Source organism: Lolium rigidum, chromosome 4 (genome assembly GCF_022539505.1).
Source record: "Lolium rigidum isolate FL_2022 chromosome 4, APGP_CSIRO_Lrig_0.1, whole genome shotgun sequence".
In the NCBI taxonomy this organism is placed as follows: Eukaryota; Viridiplantae; Streptophyta; class Magnoliopsida; order Poales; family Poaceae; genus Lolium; species Lolium rigidum.
The window spans coordinates 24,761,419-24,780,111 of NC_061511.1; the positions used below are offsets into that span (position 1 = coordinate 24,761,419).

Below are 18,693 nucleotides of genomic sequence, written 5' to 3' on the forward strand. Positions count from 1 at the left end.
ATGGAATCTTGGGTGAGTGGATCTTTTTTTTTTTTTGAACAGGAAGGTGAGTGAATCATGGCAGAGCATACTGGCTGCACGCTGATGTGGCAGGCCCCCACCTGTCCATTTTGCCACGTCGGTCCGAAAAAAGCGTAGCTATCAAGCTGCAGCAGCCGACTGCTACTTGAACCAGTTCAGACTTCAGACACGAAACAACACAGTGTCAGCGCAACACGTACAAAACCAAGAGGGAGGTCCATCCACCACGCCGAGAAACAAAAGTCCGGGCCGCGCGCATGCAGAGGCGCATCACGACCTAGCTCGCCGCCATGGGCAGACCGAGGACTAGAAGCAGAGCACGCCTCCCTCTGCTACCAGACCGCGGCGGACGTGCTCCGGTGCCTCCTCCTCGCCGTCGCCGTCGCCGTGGCTGTGCCCGCCGGCGCCGACTCGTCAGCGGCGTCGCCGGTGATCCTGGCGACGGTGTGCGGCGCCAGGACGGCGCCCAACCCGGAGGGGTTCGACGTGAGCTTCGTCAACACCCTGGAGCTCATCTACCAGAACGTGACGCGCTCCGGGTTCGGGGCCGCCGCCTCCGGCTCCGGCAACGACTCCGTCTACGGCCTCGGCCAGTGCCTCGCCTACCTCTCCCCGACCGACTGCCAGCTCTGCTACGCGCAGAGCCGCGTCAAGCTGCCCCACTGCCTCCCGGCCGACGGCGGCCGCATCTACCTCGACGGCTGCTTCCTCCGCTACGGCGCCGACAACTTCACCGCCGCCGCCTCCGACGCCGGCGACGCGGCCGTGTGCTCCAACGACACCGCGCCGTCCACGCCGGCGTTCGCGGCCGCGGCCGCCTCGCTGGTGCGCAACGTCACGGCGTCCGCGCCGGGGGCCAAGGGGTACTACTACGCCGCCACGGCCTCGGCCTCCGCCATGCCATCCGGCGCGCGGGTGTACGCGGCGGCGCAGTGCTGGAGGTCGCTGAACGCCAGCGCGTGCGCGGCGTGCGTGGCGAGCGCGCGCGACCGGGTGGTCAGCCGGTGCCTTCCCGGCGCCGCCGAGGGGTACGGGCTCAACGCCGGCTGCGTCGTCAGGTACTCCACGCAGCCCTTCTACCTGCCGGCGAACGCCGGTGGCGGCGGCGGCGGATCATCAAGTGAGTGCAGGGCACATTCTCTCGGTCTTACTTGTCGTTCTTGGTCCAACTGTCGTGCCGTGCCTTGTCTGAATGCTGCTGATAGCAACAGCGCATGTCACAGGTTGAAACAGCAAAACAAATCCGTATTAATCTGACATTTTTCTCTTCTGAATTATCCGTGGCAGCTCGGCACATAATCATCGTCGTCTTCGCCTCCGTCCTATCTGCCATGGCGGCCATCGGCATAGCATTTATCTGGACAAGAATGAGGCGCAGGAGAAACCACCTCCACCACGACGGTATGTATATAACTGTAACATTAGAACAGGCCACTGAAAACGGATACTGCACTCTGGTTTGAGGATAGCTTCTTGACGCTGTGTACTTCATGCTTGGTTGCGCTGCAGACATGGACGGCTCAGCCGAGCTCATCCGCGCCATCGCCGCGTCCCAGCTCGGTTTCCGGTACGAGGAGCTGCGCAAGGTGACGGATGATTTCAACCAGATCAACAAGCTCGGCCAGGGCGGCTACGGTTCAGTTTACAAGGTACATTGCCATGCCATTTCGAGCACCTGCCACAAGCCCACAACTTGCAACATTGCTCACCTCCTGAAATGTTTACCTCATCTGAATTTGACCTCCGATGATGTCTGACAGGGTGTGCTGGCAGATGGCCGGGAGATCGCCGTGAAGCGGCTCTTCCTCAACACGCGGCAGTGGACCGACCAGTTCTTCAACGAGGTGAAGCTCGTCAGCCAGGTGCAGCACAAGAACCTCGTCAAGCTCCTCGGCTGCAGCGTCGAGGGCCCCGAGAGCCTCCTCGTCTATGAGTACCTCTGCAACACCAGCCTTGATCACTACCTATTTGGTAATAATAACTACAAAACTATTTCTGCACCCTGAAAAAATAATTGGTGCTTCACATTGTGGAATTTCATGAATTTGACATCTTACATGCTTGTCGACGCAGATGCCTTCAAGAAGAACGCGTTGGATTGGGAGCGGCGGGCGGAAATCATCCTTGGGACAGCGGAGGGTCTTTCATACCTCCATAACGCCTCCGAGATCAGGATCATACATAGGGACATCAAGGCCAGCAATGTGCTGTTGGATGAAAAGTTCAGGCCTAAGATTGGTGACTTTGGCTTGGCGAGAAACTTCATGGAAGATCAGACCCACCTCAGCACCGGCCTCGCCGGAACGTTGTAAGTTACTATGATTGTTTGAGGCTCTGGGGAATTGAAACTAATCTGATGGAGGAAAGAATTTCGGCAAACAAAAGTGTGATATGCCTGAACAAGAACACTGACCGTGCCTACATTTATGTAGTGGATATATGGCCCCGGAATACATCGTCCACGGGCAGCTGACGGAGAAGGCAGACATCTACAGCTACGGCGTGCTAGTCCTCGAGATCATCACCGGCCGGAAGAACCACAACTCGATGGCGTCATCGGCAGAAGGACTCTCCCTTATGGCACTGGTACATCCCTCACATTTCACCCTATTGTCAACTGCAAGTGCACTGTAGCATTTCAGAAAACCTGATAAATATAACACTGATGCTGACATCCGTCCATCTTCAGATATGGAAGCACTACAACACAGGCACACTGATGGAGCTCCTGGACCTGAACCTCCGGGAGGAATGCTCGGAGAGGGAAGCTCTCAAGGTGTTCAATGTCGGTCTACTGTGCGCGCAGGCGTCGCCTAACCTCAGACCGCCGATGTGGAAGGTGGTGGAGATGCTGGGCAGAGGGGATAGGGTGCTGCCACGCCCGACCGAGCCTCCGTTCATCGACGTAAAGGGGTCGAACGCGAATAGCTACGGCTCAGGGTCGTCATTTTCGCTGAAGTCAAACTCCGACAAGTCACCGTTGTCCACAAACCAGTTGTCAGTGAGTGGAGTACAGGCTAGGTGATCAACAGGGTGTGAAGCATCATCTGAACATTCTTTTCCATTTTTATGTTAGGATGTTGTTGAAGTACTAACTGTAAACGTTGTGATCACATAATCACGCTTGTAAGATGTAAGTAAGTATATAGAGAATTGTCAATTTTGTCCAATATTCAGAGAAATGCAGTATTTTGAACTCTAATACTCCATACTTAAAACCGTCAGTCCTTGGCGAATTAAGCATAACAGAAACCAAAATGCTCCCAAAAGTACACATTGAAACACAAATTAAACTACCAATATCACCTAAAAACATATCTCCTTTTCCCCCAGCATCGGGTGATATTCGCCTAGCATCAGCTAAAAACAGAGGAAAAAGTCAGAGAATTCACCTAGACCACAACAAACAGGTGACGAAAAGTCAGAGAATTCACACAAAAACACAACGAACAGGTGACAAACAGTCATATTTTCGTATGATTTTGATTGAGATGGACCGGCAACGATTCTGGATAACTTTAGAAATAAGATCAAATTACCTTTTTGTAAAAGAAAAAACACGCGGTGACATAACAGAGATGGACCGGGAAATCGTTGAGCTGTATATGCATCTGGTTTGGTCGTTATCAGTTTTGTTTCGGGGAAAGTCCAAACTTGCTGCTGAGAACGAGTGAAGCATGGCTTAATTGACTCAGCCGTCCAAGATGGAGACGGCTCAACAACCAGCATCAACCATCATCTCTCATCTTATTTTTCGTTCTCATTCAGCGACTTATATGCAGTATTTAGCTTGGACATACAAAAACCAGTGTGCAGTGAAATTCACATCAGAAATTCGTTAAAGAGGTACTAGTACATAGCAAAAAATATTGCAATAAAAATCATAGGGCCAGCACAACTGTATAAGTGAAGGGCGAAATGATGGTGCTTACAATAATACGGGGCACCAGAACCAAATTTAATCTGCAACAGGAGTAAGCTGAAGCGTATTTTTGAAATGAAAGTAGGTCTTACATAAAGTACAAAGAGTAAATGAGGCCATATAAATCCTACACTCAAGTGCAAAGACTACATAAAGATATACACACACATTAACGAAATGCTCTGCATCCTTTCATAGTCCTATCTTGAATGCGATCCACACAACAGAAGAGAAAACTTCTCCATGGCCGGAAAAGAACTAGGGATCCAAACCACAACCATAATCCAAGGCCAAGTCCAGCAATGATTGAGTAGTAGAAATACAAGGTTTCAATTTCTGCATCATGTTTCTTGCTCCTGTCCAGTATTTCCGTAGTACGTGAACCATTGGAACATGCGATGCTCAATGGAAACCCACAAAGCCCAGAATTGTTCTTGTAAATTGAAGGGTCGTCTAGTGTTTGGAGCTGATTACCAGTTGGTATCTCGCCGGAGAGATGATTGTTGGAGAGATTGAGCGAACTAAGAAAAACTAGTTTTGAGATGCTTGAAGGAATAGCACCAGATAACTCATTCCATGAGCAGTCAAGGGATTCCAGAAGCTCTAGATCGCCAATGTTTTCAGGAATTGAGCCTGATAGATGGTTTCTTGACAGATTTAGAAACCTGACGCCTTGGAGATTTGCTATCTCAGACGGAATCTCACCAGAGAATGAATTTGCTGATAAGTCGATACCTACCATAAGTGCAATTGTCCCTTGAAACTGGTAACTCTTCATCTTCCAGTTTACATTGATTCGGTCAACATACACAATTTCCTCATCTAGATGTAAAACTTCCTCGTGGACTGATGTACTCATGTTGAATTCTGTTTGTGGTTTCATCATGGATGAAAAATTGGCAAGCAAACGGTGTATGGGACCTGTGAAATGGTTGCTAGCTAGGTCGAGTAGTTGGAGATGGGAGAGTTGCGATAATTGTGAGGGAATACTACCACCAAACAAGTTGTACCTTAGCCGTAGAATCCTTAGGGAAGGAAGACTTGGACCTATCCAGGATGGAATTAACCCGGAAAAGTAATTTTCACCGATATCAAGGACAACTAGTTTCTTACAGTTCTTCAATATAGTTGGGAAACCACCTGTGAATTTGTTATTTGCCAAATGCAATGATTCCAAATATGATAAATTAGCGGACCCAGTTGACTGAAAATCCCCAGTGAGAGCATTGCTTGATAAATCTAGGAATAACAGATCATGCAAGTCCCACAGGCAGTTAGGGAGCTCACCCGACAGTTTGTTGCTAGATAGATCCAAGATTTCCAGTGAAGTGATTTGGCAAAATTTCTGAGGGAAGCTTCCCACAAAGTTGTTATTGCCAAAGGCAGCTGAGATCAGTTTTCTACTACCAATGCTTGGTATTGTACCAGTGAACTTGTTGTTACTGAAGTCAAGATCGTGCAGATTCTTGAGCGATGAAATTGTTGCAGGTAGCTCACCCTCCAACTTGTTATTGCTGAGGTCAAGGCCTTGTAGTGATGACATACTACCAACTTCACTGGGCACCAAGCCAGTGAGGTCATTGAGAGATAAAATCATGATGACGAGTAGCGTCAAGTTTCCAACAGAAGCAGGAATCCATCCAGATAGCGAGTTCTTCTCCAAATCCAACATCTCAAGACACACCAAGTTGCCGATCTCCACTGGAATTACACCCGCAAGATTGTTGGTGTGAAGCGACAAGAGTCGCAGCTTGGTTGCTTTACCTATCTCCCGTGGTATGCTTCCAGTGAAAGAATTATAGTGTAGGGCAAACATAGTTACCTTAGGCCAATGGGTGAACAGGTCAGGTGGAATCATACCGGAGAGCTTGTTTCTTGATAAGTAGAACTCCCTCATCTCCCTCATCCGAGGAAAGGACGGTGGCAATCCGCCGGAGAGGTTGTTCCTTGACAGGTCCAAGAAGGTGAGAGCTCCCAGGTGTCCCAGCTCCACTGGAATCTTATCGACGAGATGCGCAGCCTGCAACTGCAAGTCTAACCGCTGCAGTGCGCCGAGCTTGGCGAGAGACGCCGGCCCACCTAGCGGGTTGTCGCGAAGAAGAAGAACTCGCAGGTGGTGCAGCGTCCCAAGCGCCATCGGTATGCCGCCGGTGAGGTTGTTGTTTGAAAGGTTGAGGGAGGTAAGAGAGGTCAGGAGGGAGACATTGGCAGGGATGGTGCCCATGAGATGGTTGCCACCGAGGTTGAGACTTGTGAGGGCCAAGAATGTGATGAAATCAAAGGCATCGGGCGTGCCTGTGATGCCGGCTCCGGGAACCGTGAGCTGTGTGATGTGGCCAGCGGCGTTGCACTTTATGCCAGACCAAGAACTGCAGGTGGAGGTAGCCGGTGACCATGACCAGAGTGGAGAAGAGCCGTTCGCATCGGAGAACATGAAAGTAGACTTCCATGTCAAAAGTGCTTTGGCTTCAGATTCAGCTTTGCTTTGTGGAGAGATGGTTCTGCCACATGTGCATACCAATAGCATGAATAAGATCAGGAGACAAACTTTGGTGTTCCTTACCATTGATTCCATCAGATCCGCTTCAATTTGAGGAGCTACAAGAGCAACTCGAGGGGTAATGTCTTCCTTTATAACTGCATCTTGTTCAGATGGATCTGCATCAATTACGAAGATAAGTAAATCCTTCGTATGAGGGGATGGCTGAGCCACGTTTGCGTGTAGTCTGATCGTTGACCATCTTGTTTTGGGCAAGTCCAAACTTGTTGCTGGGAAACGAGTGTCTAACCATGACTTAATTGACCCAGCCGTTCAAGATGGAGACGGTTCAACAACCATTCTATCTTGATCGCGACGTGGTTCAATTTTATTTGACAAAATGCTCCTAAAGTTAGTGCCTTCATTTTTGCTCGATCCCGGCCTGTTGATGGATAACAGCACTCCAGGTGCCTTGCCTTGTTGTGTTGTAGCAGCTGGATGTTCCGTCTCAAACTCATCTATGCGAGAGCAAGCAATAGTAATAAAAACAATTATCCCTGTTTAAAGCAGAGTTGAATCATGATTAAATGATCATGTTTTCCTGAACGACCAATTGTGTTCATAGACACATTAAAAATAGAAGATTGTACTCCTAGCTAGATTATTGGGACCCTGGGCATGAATTTTTTTTTGTTCGATAAAGGAAATATATTATTATCAAGAAGATATCAATTACACAAGCCTCTGCAACAACAAAATGTCAAGAGCTAGTCGAGACACTAAGGATGCACATGGCCAAAGAAAAAAAAAAGACACCTACCAAAGTGTTCAGCAACTCATTATAGCGTCAAAACACTAAGACAACATAAACCCTTAAATTCACAGGGATGACTTGGGTTGGACAACGGAATCACAAACACCTTCATGTCCATGTCTGCTAATGGTTTTGTCATGAATTTGCCGTGCCCATGTCTGTGGCCCGGATTCATGAAAAAGTTATTAGCAGATATGGGCACATCAAATTACGGACATCTTTCTGCAAGTCAAGGGAATTGAAAGGCCATCTTTTCTTCACCTCTACTACACTCATGCTGAATGGAAACAAAAAAGCTGTGGAATAAAAATTAACTGCCCTAAAATCAAATTCCAGATACCAATATGTACAAGGCTCTAGCCAACAAACAGTGATTTTGAGGTCATGCAGGTTTGCTAGCTGCTTTGAATGCTATAATTGATAGTTCCGGAAATATACAGGATTAAAGGGAAATGCCCAAACAGTATAGCTGTTGGTATAAGCATCATGAAGTACCTATAATAACCTGAAGGATGCATCAACATGAAGATATGAGGGCAGCATTGCCGCCCAGTGGCTAGCAATGGGGTTGTGGGCTTGTGACGACGGCGACGAGAGGAGTAATTAGGAGACCAGCCTCGCGACACAGCGGCGGCACCCTACCTCGCGAGGACCTCACCGCTCCCACCATCTGAATCCCCTGGCCTACACCACCAGCTCGGGTAGATCCAATTCGTCCATGTCCAAACCCCTACCTCTGCAGGATGGGGCGGCCAGGATTTCTTGCGATTGGAGGAGCTCGCTGGTGGAAGAATGCATGCCCTTTGTGCGCTGGAGAAGGAGGAGATGGTGGCTGATTCGGAGGTAATACAGTGTGTGGAGATTGGAGAACGGGGCGGTGAGCAGTTGCAAGGAGAGGAGACGACGGAAGTGGAATCCCGCCGATGCCAACGGCGAGCCTAGCTGAGCGGCGGCAGGATGGCAAGCGGGTGGGAACGGCGGCGCTGCAATCGGGCAGTGGAATACGGCAAGAAGGGATCGAGTGTGTAGTGGCATTGCTCGTAATTGTTGGAAAGTTCCATGGGAGAAAGACAGTGCAGTCTCGAAAGAAAAGATAAAACAAAACAAAACCATGATCTTTCTCCCACATTGCCAGAGGGAGGGAACACCAAGACCATGCCTCGCCTCTGCTCCTCGACGCCAATGTCGCCACTCCGCCTCCGCCTCCGCCTCCATGCCCGCCACTCCTCCTCCACCTCGCCGCCCACTCGCTGCTGGGAGCCCGCCGCCGCCTTCGCCGCCGCCACGGAACGCGCACGCAATGGCAAGCTCACCCCGGCAGACGCACACAACCTGTTCGACGAATTGCTGCAGCAGGGCACGCCGGTCCAGGAGCGCCCCCTCAACAACCTTCTAGCCGCCCTCGCCCGCGCTCCGCCATCCTGTGCCTGCAGCAACGGTCCAGCCCTCGCGGTTGCCCTCTTCAGCCGCATGTCCCAAGGCGCCTGCCGACGGGTGGCGCGGCCCACGGCCTGCACATATAGCATCCTCATGGACTGCTGCTGCCGTGCGCACCGCCCGGGCCTGGCGCTCGCCTTCTTCGGCCACCTCCTCAAGATGAGCCTCAAGGCAGATGTCCGCGTCATCAACAACCTCCTCAAGGGACTCTGCCACGCAAAGCGAGCAGATGACGCTCTGGTGGTGCTGCTTCACAGGATGCCCGAGCTTGGCTGCACCCCCAACGTGGTGACATATAACTTGGTCATCCATGGCTACTTTAAGGAAGGCCAAGTAGGCAAGGCGTGCAATCTATTCCATGAAATGGCACAGCAAGGGATTGCGCCTGATGTGGTGACATATAGCTTGGTTATCGATGGCTACTTTAAGGAAGGTCAAGTGGGCAAGGCGTGCAATCTATTCCATGAAATGGTACGGCAAGGGATTGTGCCTGATGTGGTGACATATAACTCAGTTATCGATGGCTACTTTAAGGAAGGCCAAGCAGGCAAGGCGTGCAATCTATTCCACGAAATGACAAAGCAAGGGGTTGCGCCTAATGTGGTGACATATAACTTTGTTATTCATGGCTACTTTAAAGAAGGCCAAGTAGGCAAGGCGTGCAATCTATTCCATGAAATGGCACAGCAAGGGGTTGTGCCTAATGTGGTGACATATAACTTGGTTATCGATGGCTACTTTAAGGAAGGCCAAGTAGGCAAGGCATGCAATCTATTCCACGAAATGACAAAGCAAGGGGTTGCGCCTAATGTGGTGACATATAACTTGGTTATCAATGCACTGTGCAAGGCCAAAGCAATGGACAAGGCAGAGTATTTCCTTCGTCAGATGGTTGTTAATGGTGTTGAGCCTGATACTGTGACATATAATAGCCTCATCCATGGATATTCCACTTCGGCCAACTGGAAGGAGGCACTTAGGGTGTTCAAAGAAATGACAAGTCGGAGTGTTACAGCAGATGTGTATACTTACAATGTCTTCATGGCCTACCTTTGCAAGCATGGGAGAAGCAAAGAAGCTGCAGGATTTTTTGATTCCATGGCTATGAAGGGCCTGAAACCTAATATCGTGTCATACAATACTCTGCTTCACGGGTACGCTGCTGAAGGATGCTTAGTTGATATGAATAATCTCTTTAATTCAATGTCAAGAGATGGTATTCTACCTGACTGTCATGTTTTTAACACACTGATTAACGGATACTCTAAAGCTGGCTTAATGGATGAGGCTATGCTTATACTTAAAGAAATGCAGAAACAGGGAGTGACTCCAGATGTAGTCAGCTATGGAACCATAATACATGCATTTTGTAAAATGGGTAAGTTGGACAATGCTATGGAGAAATTTAATCAGATGATTGATATGGGAGTACAACCAAACATAGCTCTTTATGGTTTCTTGATTCAGGGATTTTGTACACATGGCAAGTTGGTGAAAGCAAAGGAATTAATTGCTGAAATGAAGAATAAAGGTATGCGTCCTCCTGGTCTTGCGTTCTTCACTTCAATAATGCACAACCTTTGCAACGAAGGAAGGGTAATGGAAGCACAAGACATCCTTGACTTGATTGTACACACAGGTAAGAGGCCTGATGTTGTCACATTTAATACACTAATTGGTGGATATTGCCTAGTCTGCAAGATGGAGGATGCGATGAAAGTATTTGATGCTATGGTATCATATAGTTTGGAACCTTCTAGTGTTACATATGGTATACTTATTAACGGCTATTGCAAGAACAGGAGGATTGACGATGGACTTACTTTGTTCCAAGAAATGTTGCGAAAGGGGGTTAAACCTACAACTTTTAATTATAATGTTATACTGGATGGGTTATTTCTGGCTGGACGAATTTTTGATGCAAAAGAAAAGTTTCATGAGATGGCTGAATCTGGATTAAATGTGTGCATTGATACATACTGTATAGTTCTTGGTGGACTATGTAGAAATAATTGCTCTGATGAAGCAATCACATTGTTCCAGAAGTTACGGACAGAAAATATGAAATTTGATATTACAATTGCCAATATCATGATTGGTGCATTCTACAGGGTTCAGCGAAACCAAGAAGCTAAGGATTTGTTTGCTGCAATACCAGCCAATGGGTTGGTAGCTAATATTGTTACCTACAGTATAATGATGGCAAATCTGATAAAGGAAGGTTCAGTGGAAGAAGCTGACAATCTTTTTTCATCGATGGAGAAGAGTGGATGTGCTGCCAACTCTTGTTTGCTAAATCATATCATCAGAAATCTACTGCAAAAGGGAGAGATAGTTAGAGCTGGAATTTATATGTCTAAAGCTGATGGGAAGAACTGCTCGCTTGAAGCTAATACTGTTTCGCTGCTGATCTCTCTTTTTTCAGCGGAAGGGAAATATAGGAAAAACATAAACTTGCTCCCTAAAAAATACCAGTTTCTGGAAGGAGCCGCTGGAGGTCTGAAGTTCAATAATTGAATCATAATATTTGAACTTAACTCTTCACGAGGTACACTTCAGTTGTTGCTTGCCATAGTCCTTCTGGTGGCACAGGAAATACATATTATTTTTAAATAGAAATTCAGTCATGGTTTTTCATTTTCCATGTGTTGAAATTTTGAAAAGATAAGACTGATTTTTCTCTGGATCTTTTCTCTATTGTAGGATGAGGAAAGGTAGATCAAGCAGTCTCAATCAGCGGATGGCTTATTAAGGATAATGGCTTCTGATAGCTACTAAGGAGGGCGTAGATACAGTAGTGTGGGTATAAAAGAAGAAAATATGTGTGTGTGCTTGAGAGAGTGGCAATTTGTGTGATGCAAGTTAGTATAATAGTCTTTTCTTAGTAGATATCCCGTAGTTTGATCACCCGGATGATTCTTCAATAATGGGGTCTGCGGTGTAAGAGGGATGCAGCTGTTTGGAGTCATTTATTCTGAACCATTAGTACCAACAATCTATGATGACTCAAGTAGTTCCATGTACAAAGTTTAAAGGTACTGATTGCAGCCCCATATGTTTTAAGTATATATGCTGGTAGGTTTGGGGCCACATTGCATGTTCGAGGTAGTCTAATTTTTCTTTGGCATGTAGAAACCTTGAATCCCATGAACACCCGTCATTCTATTTCTTAGAGTTGCCCCAGAAAAACTAAAGATAAGAAAAGATAGATAAAATTGCATCAAACAGCATGCTTTGTGGCATTTGTTGCACAGAACACAGAAACACGCTCATTTTTGCAGCTAGCACAGTTGTTGTTTAATTTGGTTCAGTTTACAAGGTACGCCTGCCATAGCTTGCAACATTGCTTACCTCCGAAGTGTTTGCCTCATCTGAATTTGGCCTCTGATGATGTCTCACAGGGTGTGCTGCCGGATGGCCGGGAGGTCGCTGTGAAGCGGCTCTTCCTCACCACGAGGCAGTGGACCGACCAGTTCTTCAACGAGGTGAAGCTCGTCAGCCAGGTGCAGCACAAGAACCTCGTCATGCTCCTCGGGTGCAGCATCGAGGGCCCCGAGAGCCTCCTCGTCTATGAGTACTCTGCAACACCAGCCTTGATCACTACCTATTTGGTAATAATAGATAGAAAACTATTCCTGCACCCTGAAAAAATAATTGGTGCTTCGCATTGTGGATTTTTATGAATTTGACATCTTACATGTTTGTTGATGCAGATGCGTTGAAGAAGAACGTGTTGGATTGGGAGCAGTGGGAGGAAATCATCCTCGGGACGGCGGAGGGTCTTTCATACCTCCATAGCGCCTCCGAGATCAGGATCATACATGGGGACATCAAGGCCAGCAATATACTGTTGGATGAAAAGTTCAGGCCTAAGATTGGTGACTTTGGCTTGGCGAGGAACTTCATGGAAGATCAGACCCACCTTAACACCGGCCTCGCCGGAACCTTGTAAGTTATAATTTCTTGAGGCTCTGGGAAAATAGCAACTAATCTGATGGAGGAAAGAATTTCTGCAAACAAAATTGTGATATGCATGAACAAGAACACTGTGCCTACATTTATGCAGTGGATATATGGCCCCGGAATACATCGTCCACGGGCAGCTGACGGAGAAGGCCGACATCTACAGCTACGGCGTGCTAGTCCTCGAGATCATCACCGGCCGGAAGAACCACAACTCGGTGGCGTCATCGGCCGAGGGACTCTCCCTCATGGCACTGGTACACTCACATTTCACCCTATTGCCAAGTACAAGTGTAGTGTAGCATTCCAGAAAACCTGATGGATCTATCAATGCTTCTGCCACCCATCCGTCCTCAGATATGGAAGCACTACAACGCAGGCACCATGATGGAGCTCCTTGACCCGAACCTCCAGGAGGAATGCCCGGAGAGGGAAGCTCTCAAGGTGTTCAATGTCGGTCTACTGTGCGCGCAGGCGTCGCCTAACCTCAGACCGCCAATGTGGAAGGTGGTGGAGATGCTGGGCAGAGGGGATAGGGTACTGGCACGCTCGACTGAGCCTCCGTTCATCGACGTAAAGGGGTCGAACGCGAATAGTTATGGCTTAGGGTCGATATTTTCACTGAAGTCGAACTCCGAGAAGTCACCGTTCTCCATGAACCAGTTGTGAGTGAGTGGAGTGCAGGCCAGGTCATTAATTGGGTGTCAAGGATCATATTAACATTTTCCATTGTTTATGTTAGGATGATGTTGAAGTACTAACGGTAAGCGTTGTAATCACATAATCACGTGTGTACGATGTACTCGCTCCGTTCTGATTTAGTGTGTATTCTAGAAAAAAATGAGACAAATTGGTAGTCCATTTATTAGTACTCTACTTAGATATTTGAATAACCAATCTAAACTACGTTGAAAATAACAACATCCAATAAAGAGAGTAAAACCACCTTGTTTTTAGTGTTGTTGTCGACAAAAAACTAGAATGTAGAGTATTTCAGAACAAATTTTGGAGCTAGAATGTAGACTATTTCAGAACGGATGGAGCAAGTATATAGAGAAATGTCAATTTTGTTAAATATTCAAAGAAATGCAGTATTGACTCTAATACTCCATACATAAAACCGTAAGTTCTTTGGCTAATTAAGCATAACAGAATCCAAAATGCTCCAAAAAAAATACACATTGATCATACATAAAACTCAAATTAAACAACCAACATCACTCTCTCCTTTTCCCCCTCGCACCGGCTGAGATTCAGTAGGCGCGTAGTATCAGCTAAAAACAGAGGGAAAAAAAATCAGAGAATTCACCTTAGAAATAAGATCAAATTACCTGTTCGGAAAAGTAAAAACAAGCGTGACATAACAGAGATGGACCGGCAACGATTCTTACGGGAAATCGTTGAGCTGTGTATGCATCTGATCTGGTCGTTGTCAGTTTTGTCTCGGGGAAAGTCCAAACTTGCTGCTGAGAACGAGTGAAGCATGGCTTAATTTAATTGACTCAGCCGTCCAAGATGGAGACGGTTCAAGTTCAAGTCAACAACCAGCATCAATCATCATCTTTCATCTTCTTTTTTTGAGAAAATCTTTCATCTTATTTTTGTTTCTCATTCAGGGACTTATATGCAGTATTTAGCTTGGAGATTAAAAAACCAGTGTGCAGTGACATTCACATCAGAAATTCGTTAAAGAGGTACTAGTACATATCTAGTAAAAAAATATTGCAATAAAAATCATAGGGCCAGCACAACTGCATAAGTGAAGGGCGAAATGATGGAGCTTACAATAATATGGGATAACAGAACCAAATTTAATCTGCAACAGGAGTAAGCTGAAGCGTATTTTTGATTTTTTCCGAGGAAAGTAGGTCTTACATAATTACATAAAGTACACTAGTACTTTCCTGGACGCGCGAGGGATGACCGTTGGGGGTCTGGCGACGCGAGAGGCGACGCTGCCTGCTGTCGCCGCCGGGAAGCAGATTCTGGGCTGTTTCCTCCAGCGCATCCGATGAGGAAGACGTCACAGTCTCGCCGGACTCTAGAAGGTCAGACAAATCGCTAAGGTATGTGTGCAGGTCGCCATCTCCGTGTGACCGTCGGGATCTACGTCCGAAGAAATGCAAGAAAGAAGAGAAGAGAAGGTTGCAGCGTTGGGCAGCGCAGGAGCTTGCTCTCACGCCATCGCCGGTGGGATCGCAGACAGTAAGTCTTGCAAAACCAAATCGTTATGTCAAACTACCAGTTTTGCCGCCGACAGTCTTCTCCCTTGAGGAAGCTTTCTATGCGGCGGAGTGGACTATTGTTCAGCGTAAGAAGAAGCGTTTGCCTGCTGTTCAATACCGCCATGGATCAAAGGCACAAGTGCCTCGAAGGATCCATGGTGATGGACATCGTTGTCATCGTCTTTCAGCACAAGCGGCGGTGACAACGACTCGACGAGGTTGGTTGATGCACGTTTTCCGGATATCCCAGTGATTTCAAAACTCAGGCTTACGTGGCGAATGGGCACAAGGCCCCAGGCCCGTTGCCGAAACTTCATGTGACTTCCGATCACAAGGCTTTTCATGTAACAGATTCTAGGCATCCTTCTACGAGCACAATGCCCATTGTTGCCACGGTGAACAAATGTCACAAGGACAATAATTTCATACGTTCTAATAATAAGATTAAGGGAACAAGGCCCAATTTCTTTTTGGCAACAAGAGTGCTAGGGTTGTCCATCATCGCTGTCTACCTTTCCACCATCACGTGCCTCTGTGGAGGCTCGTTTGGTGCTTCCATCGGCCATGGCGGTGAGGGGGCACGGAACAACATTGGCCAAAATTTCGGCAATGGCAATGGAGGAAATAATTAACAGTATAATTGGCAGCAATATCAGTACGGAGAAGTTGTCCTAGGTCAGTTTGCCTCGGGGATGGCAAACCAGAATGGCGCTCAGCAGCAATCGGGTGGTGCCATTGCCGGAGGAAGAAGAGGTAACTTCAATTCGAGTTTTGCTCCTAGAGTGGGTTTAAGGGGTCATTCTGGGGATGGAAGAGTAGCACAAGGCTATAAGAACCAGAATCAACATGGTGGTTTTCGGTAACAGTTTTTTTAGGGGGGCGGGCAGTGGTAATTCCTCTAATAATTCTGGACAACTTTTGATAATCAGCAAAAGTTCAATGGTCCTGTTTTTGGGGGAGATTTTGTCCGCTTTGATGAAGGGTGCTATGATAATGGGAATGTTCAGAATATGAACCAGGGTTTTTATTCTGCCAATAACAATCGGAGGTTCCACCGAGAGGGTCCAGAGTATAAAAGTGGCATTAAGTATTCGGAAAGTATGGGTTGAAGCATATGGATCAAGAGTGGGATTTGTCCATCCAAATGACGAATAGATTAGCTTGCAAGCATGTGTGGGCCCTCTTGGTGGATGTCATCCAATTAGCTTGCAAGCATATGACTTGGTCACAAGGGATGTCATATCACGATATGAGTAAATAGTACTTATCAGTAACGAGGTTGAACTAGGTATAAAGATATCGATGATCGAACCTCGGATAAGTAAAGTATCGCACGACAAAGGGAATCTGTATCGTATGTTAATGGTTCTTTCGATCATGAAGTCATCGTTGAATATGTGGGAGCCATTATGGATCTCCAGGTCCCGCTATTGGTTATTGATCGGAGAAGTGTCTCAATCATGTCTGCATAGTTCACGAACCGTAGGGTGACACACTTAAGGTTCGATTTTGTTTAATTAGATATGGAATTTGAAATGGAGACCGAATGTTGTTCGGAGTCTCGGATGAGATCCAGGACATCACGAGGAGATTCGGAATGGTTTGGAGAATAACATTCATATATGAGAAGTCATATTCCAAGTTTGGGGATAGTCCGGTGAATTTATGGAAGGTTTTAGAAGGTTCTAGAATCATCTGAAATATTTCACTATGGCAGGTGGAGTCCCCCAGCCTACCCGACCCACCAAAGAGGGAAGGTGGAGTCCCACCTCCTTGGCAGGCCACACCAAAAGGAAAGGGATGAGAGTCCCACCTTGACTAGGTTTGACCTTTTGCATATATGGTACGTTTTCCAATAAGACTCCTGGAGGGAGTATGATTATTGGAGCTAGGGTTTTTCCACCTATATAAAGGGTAGAGGGGGGGAGGGGCCGGCCACATTGTTGGCCGCACGACCCCAGGGCACCAAGGCCGGTGCCTGTCAACACCCGGATTTTTAAGTCCAGATGCCTATTATGTCATACATCGCAATCCGAGGAAGATTGTTTTTGCAAGACATAATAAGTTCATACCATAGCACATCATTCATTACAAACCATAATAGTCTTACATCAAAGGATCATATGATCTAGTCTTAATACAACAGTTGATCTAAGGATCAATTACAAAACACATAGCGGAAGTACGTAGTAGAAGTCCATCTATTCCACAGGCAACGCTTGACGTCAGGAGACGATCCTAGTTATCGTAGACGTCCTGCTGTCCATCATCCTGATATTGCTGCTCTTCTTCATAGTCTGGCCATTTGAATAGCCAGGGACACAGCCATGAGTACTTTAAAGTACTCGCAAACTAACACTAGTGTAAGTACTAACAATTTTAGTAAGAGTATTCTAAGCTCTGGGTTTATTTTCATAAAGCCAGTTTTATTTCATAAGCATTTAGTAATCAAAGACTCTTCATTTGCCTAACTTAACTCAAGTGGGAACATTAGTGTCATTCCCACAACTCTGTTGTGATCAAGTCAAATTCACATTTCAATTCACCATTCATTTTTAGAAAAATCTGACAACGGAACAGTATGGCCATCCAGCCGTCCATATAACCGTGAACACGACTATTCAAATAGGTTTACACTCTGCAGAGGTTGCACACTTGTGCCACAACATTTGATTATATCCGTCAGGGATAGCCCTGAATAGTCATACTCAGTATGCGGATCATCAACCATTAACCTTTCACTTACATACCCTAGTATAGGCACCTCCCCCATGAGTTTGGCCTCCCAGTGATAGCAATCTGCCATCCTGGGAACTGCACAGGGCTTGGGTAAGACATTCAACTCTTTTCACGTCATTTCACTTTCAACGGAGACAGCCTCGACATAACCTCGCTATGACGCTTGTTCAGAGGGAACCCATACTAAGACACATAAATTTCCAGCTAAAGCCTTACCCATAATCAGGTATTGTGGGGGTACTCTAAAATTGGAATGGTATCGCATCCGAACCCAATCATCAGTTTTTATCAAAATCACCATGTCATTCAAGTCACCTTCACCTTCAAAATGTTTCACCCATCATTACAAGGTTTTCAAAGTCAAAAGATTCACATGTTCCCATCTAGAGTAGTCAATTTCAGTTTTAGCACCAGCAACTAGTCATGAGGGGTGCTAACTAACTTGTAGCTCTCTAGGCTAACTTTGATGTTCTTGTACTACTCCTTATCTAGACTCAAGTTAACTATAAAAGTGAACGTTGATAACCAAAGTAAAAGCTTTGTGATATAAAAACTGGGACTTGGAAAGTAAAACACAAAGTAGTATAGTATTAGTGCCTTGCTCAAGTAGAGCTTGCATTAGGGTAGCTTGCAAGAGTATAGCTTGCCTTGATTGGTACATTGATCAAAATTTTCTTCTTCTTCCTCGTAGAAGACCTCCTTCTCCTGGTAGTCTTCGGTACTAGCGTCTATAAACGGATACGAGGTATATAATCACCAAACAATGCTTAAGTGCTAGACTTAACACTCAAAGGGATCACACCAGCTAATCTAGCATCACAACATTATTAACAAGGTGGTTGGCTTTGTTTTCTTTTAAGAAAATAACTTCCTCTCATTGAATCTTGTTAAGATTTAATCTCCTTAAATAATAAAGTATGAACTCATGTTGACCAAGGTCAACACTTCATATTCATCCATTTGAGAAATTCATTTAAATGAGATATTACATATCATGCAATTTAAATAATACTATAGAAACAATTTAATAGCACCAAGTAATAAAATATGAGGTTCTATAGACTAAGGTCATTACCTCTTATTGAATTACTTA

At 46.3% G+C, this 18,693-nt stretch overlaps 2 protein-coding genes and 2 pseudogenes across 2 annotated transcripts; 3 read left to right on the forward strand and 1 right to left on the reverse strand.

Moving 5' to 3' along the window:
• Positions 1-1,220: 1,220 nt before the first annotated feature.
• On the forward strand, positions 1,221-3,223 carry LOC124707986 (cysteine-rich receptor-like protein kinase 2). The gene is made up of 6 exons (XM_047239676.1): positions 1,221-1,422; positions 1,531-1,670; positions 1,782-1,992; positions 2,095-2,329; positions 2,454-2,607; positions 2,711-3,223. Exons 1-6 carry the CDS (start codon positions 1,236-1,238, stop codon positions 3,044-3,046), a joined length of 1,263 nt encoding a protein of 420 aa, XP_047095632.1. The 5' UTR covers positions 1,221-1,235; the 3' UTR covers positions 3,047-3,223.
• A 750-nt stretch (positions 3,224-3,973) lies between these two features.
• On the reverse strand, positions 3,974-7,354 carry LOC124646773 (annotated as a pseudogene).
• Positions 7,355-8,418: 1,064 nt separating this feature from the next.
• Positions 8,419-10,293, forward strand: LOC124646775 (protein Rf1, mitochondrial-like). The gene is made up of 2 exons (XM_047186838.1): positions 8,419-10,051; positions 10,141-10,293. Exons 1-2 carry the CDS (start codon positions 8,419-8,421, stop codon positions 10,188-10,190), a joined length of 1,683 nt encoding a protein of 560 aa, XP_047042794.1. The 3' UTR covers positions 10,191-10,293.
• LOC124646776 lies at positions 10,192-13,441 on the forward strand (annotated as a pseudogene).
• Positions 13,442-18,693: the final 5,252 nt, after the last annotated feature.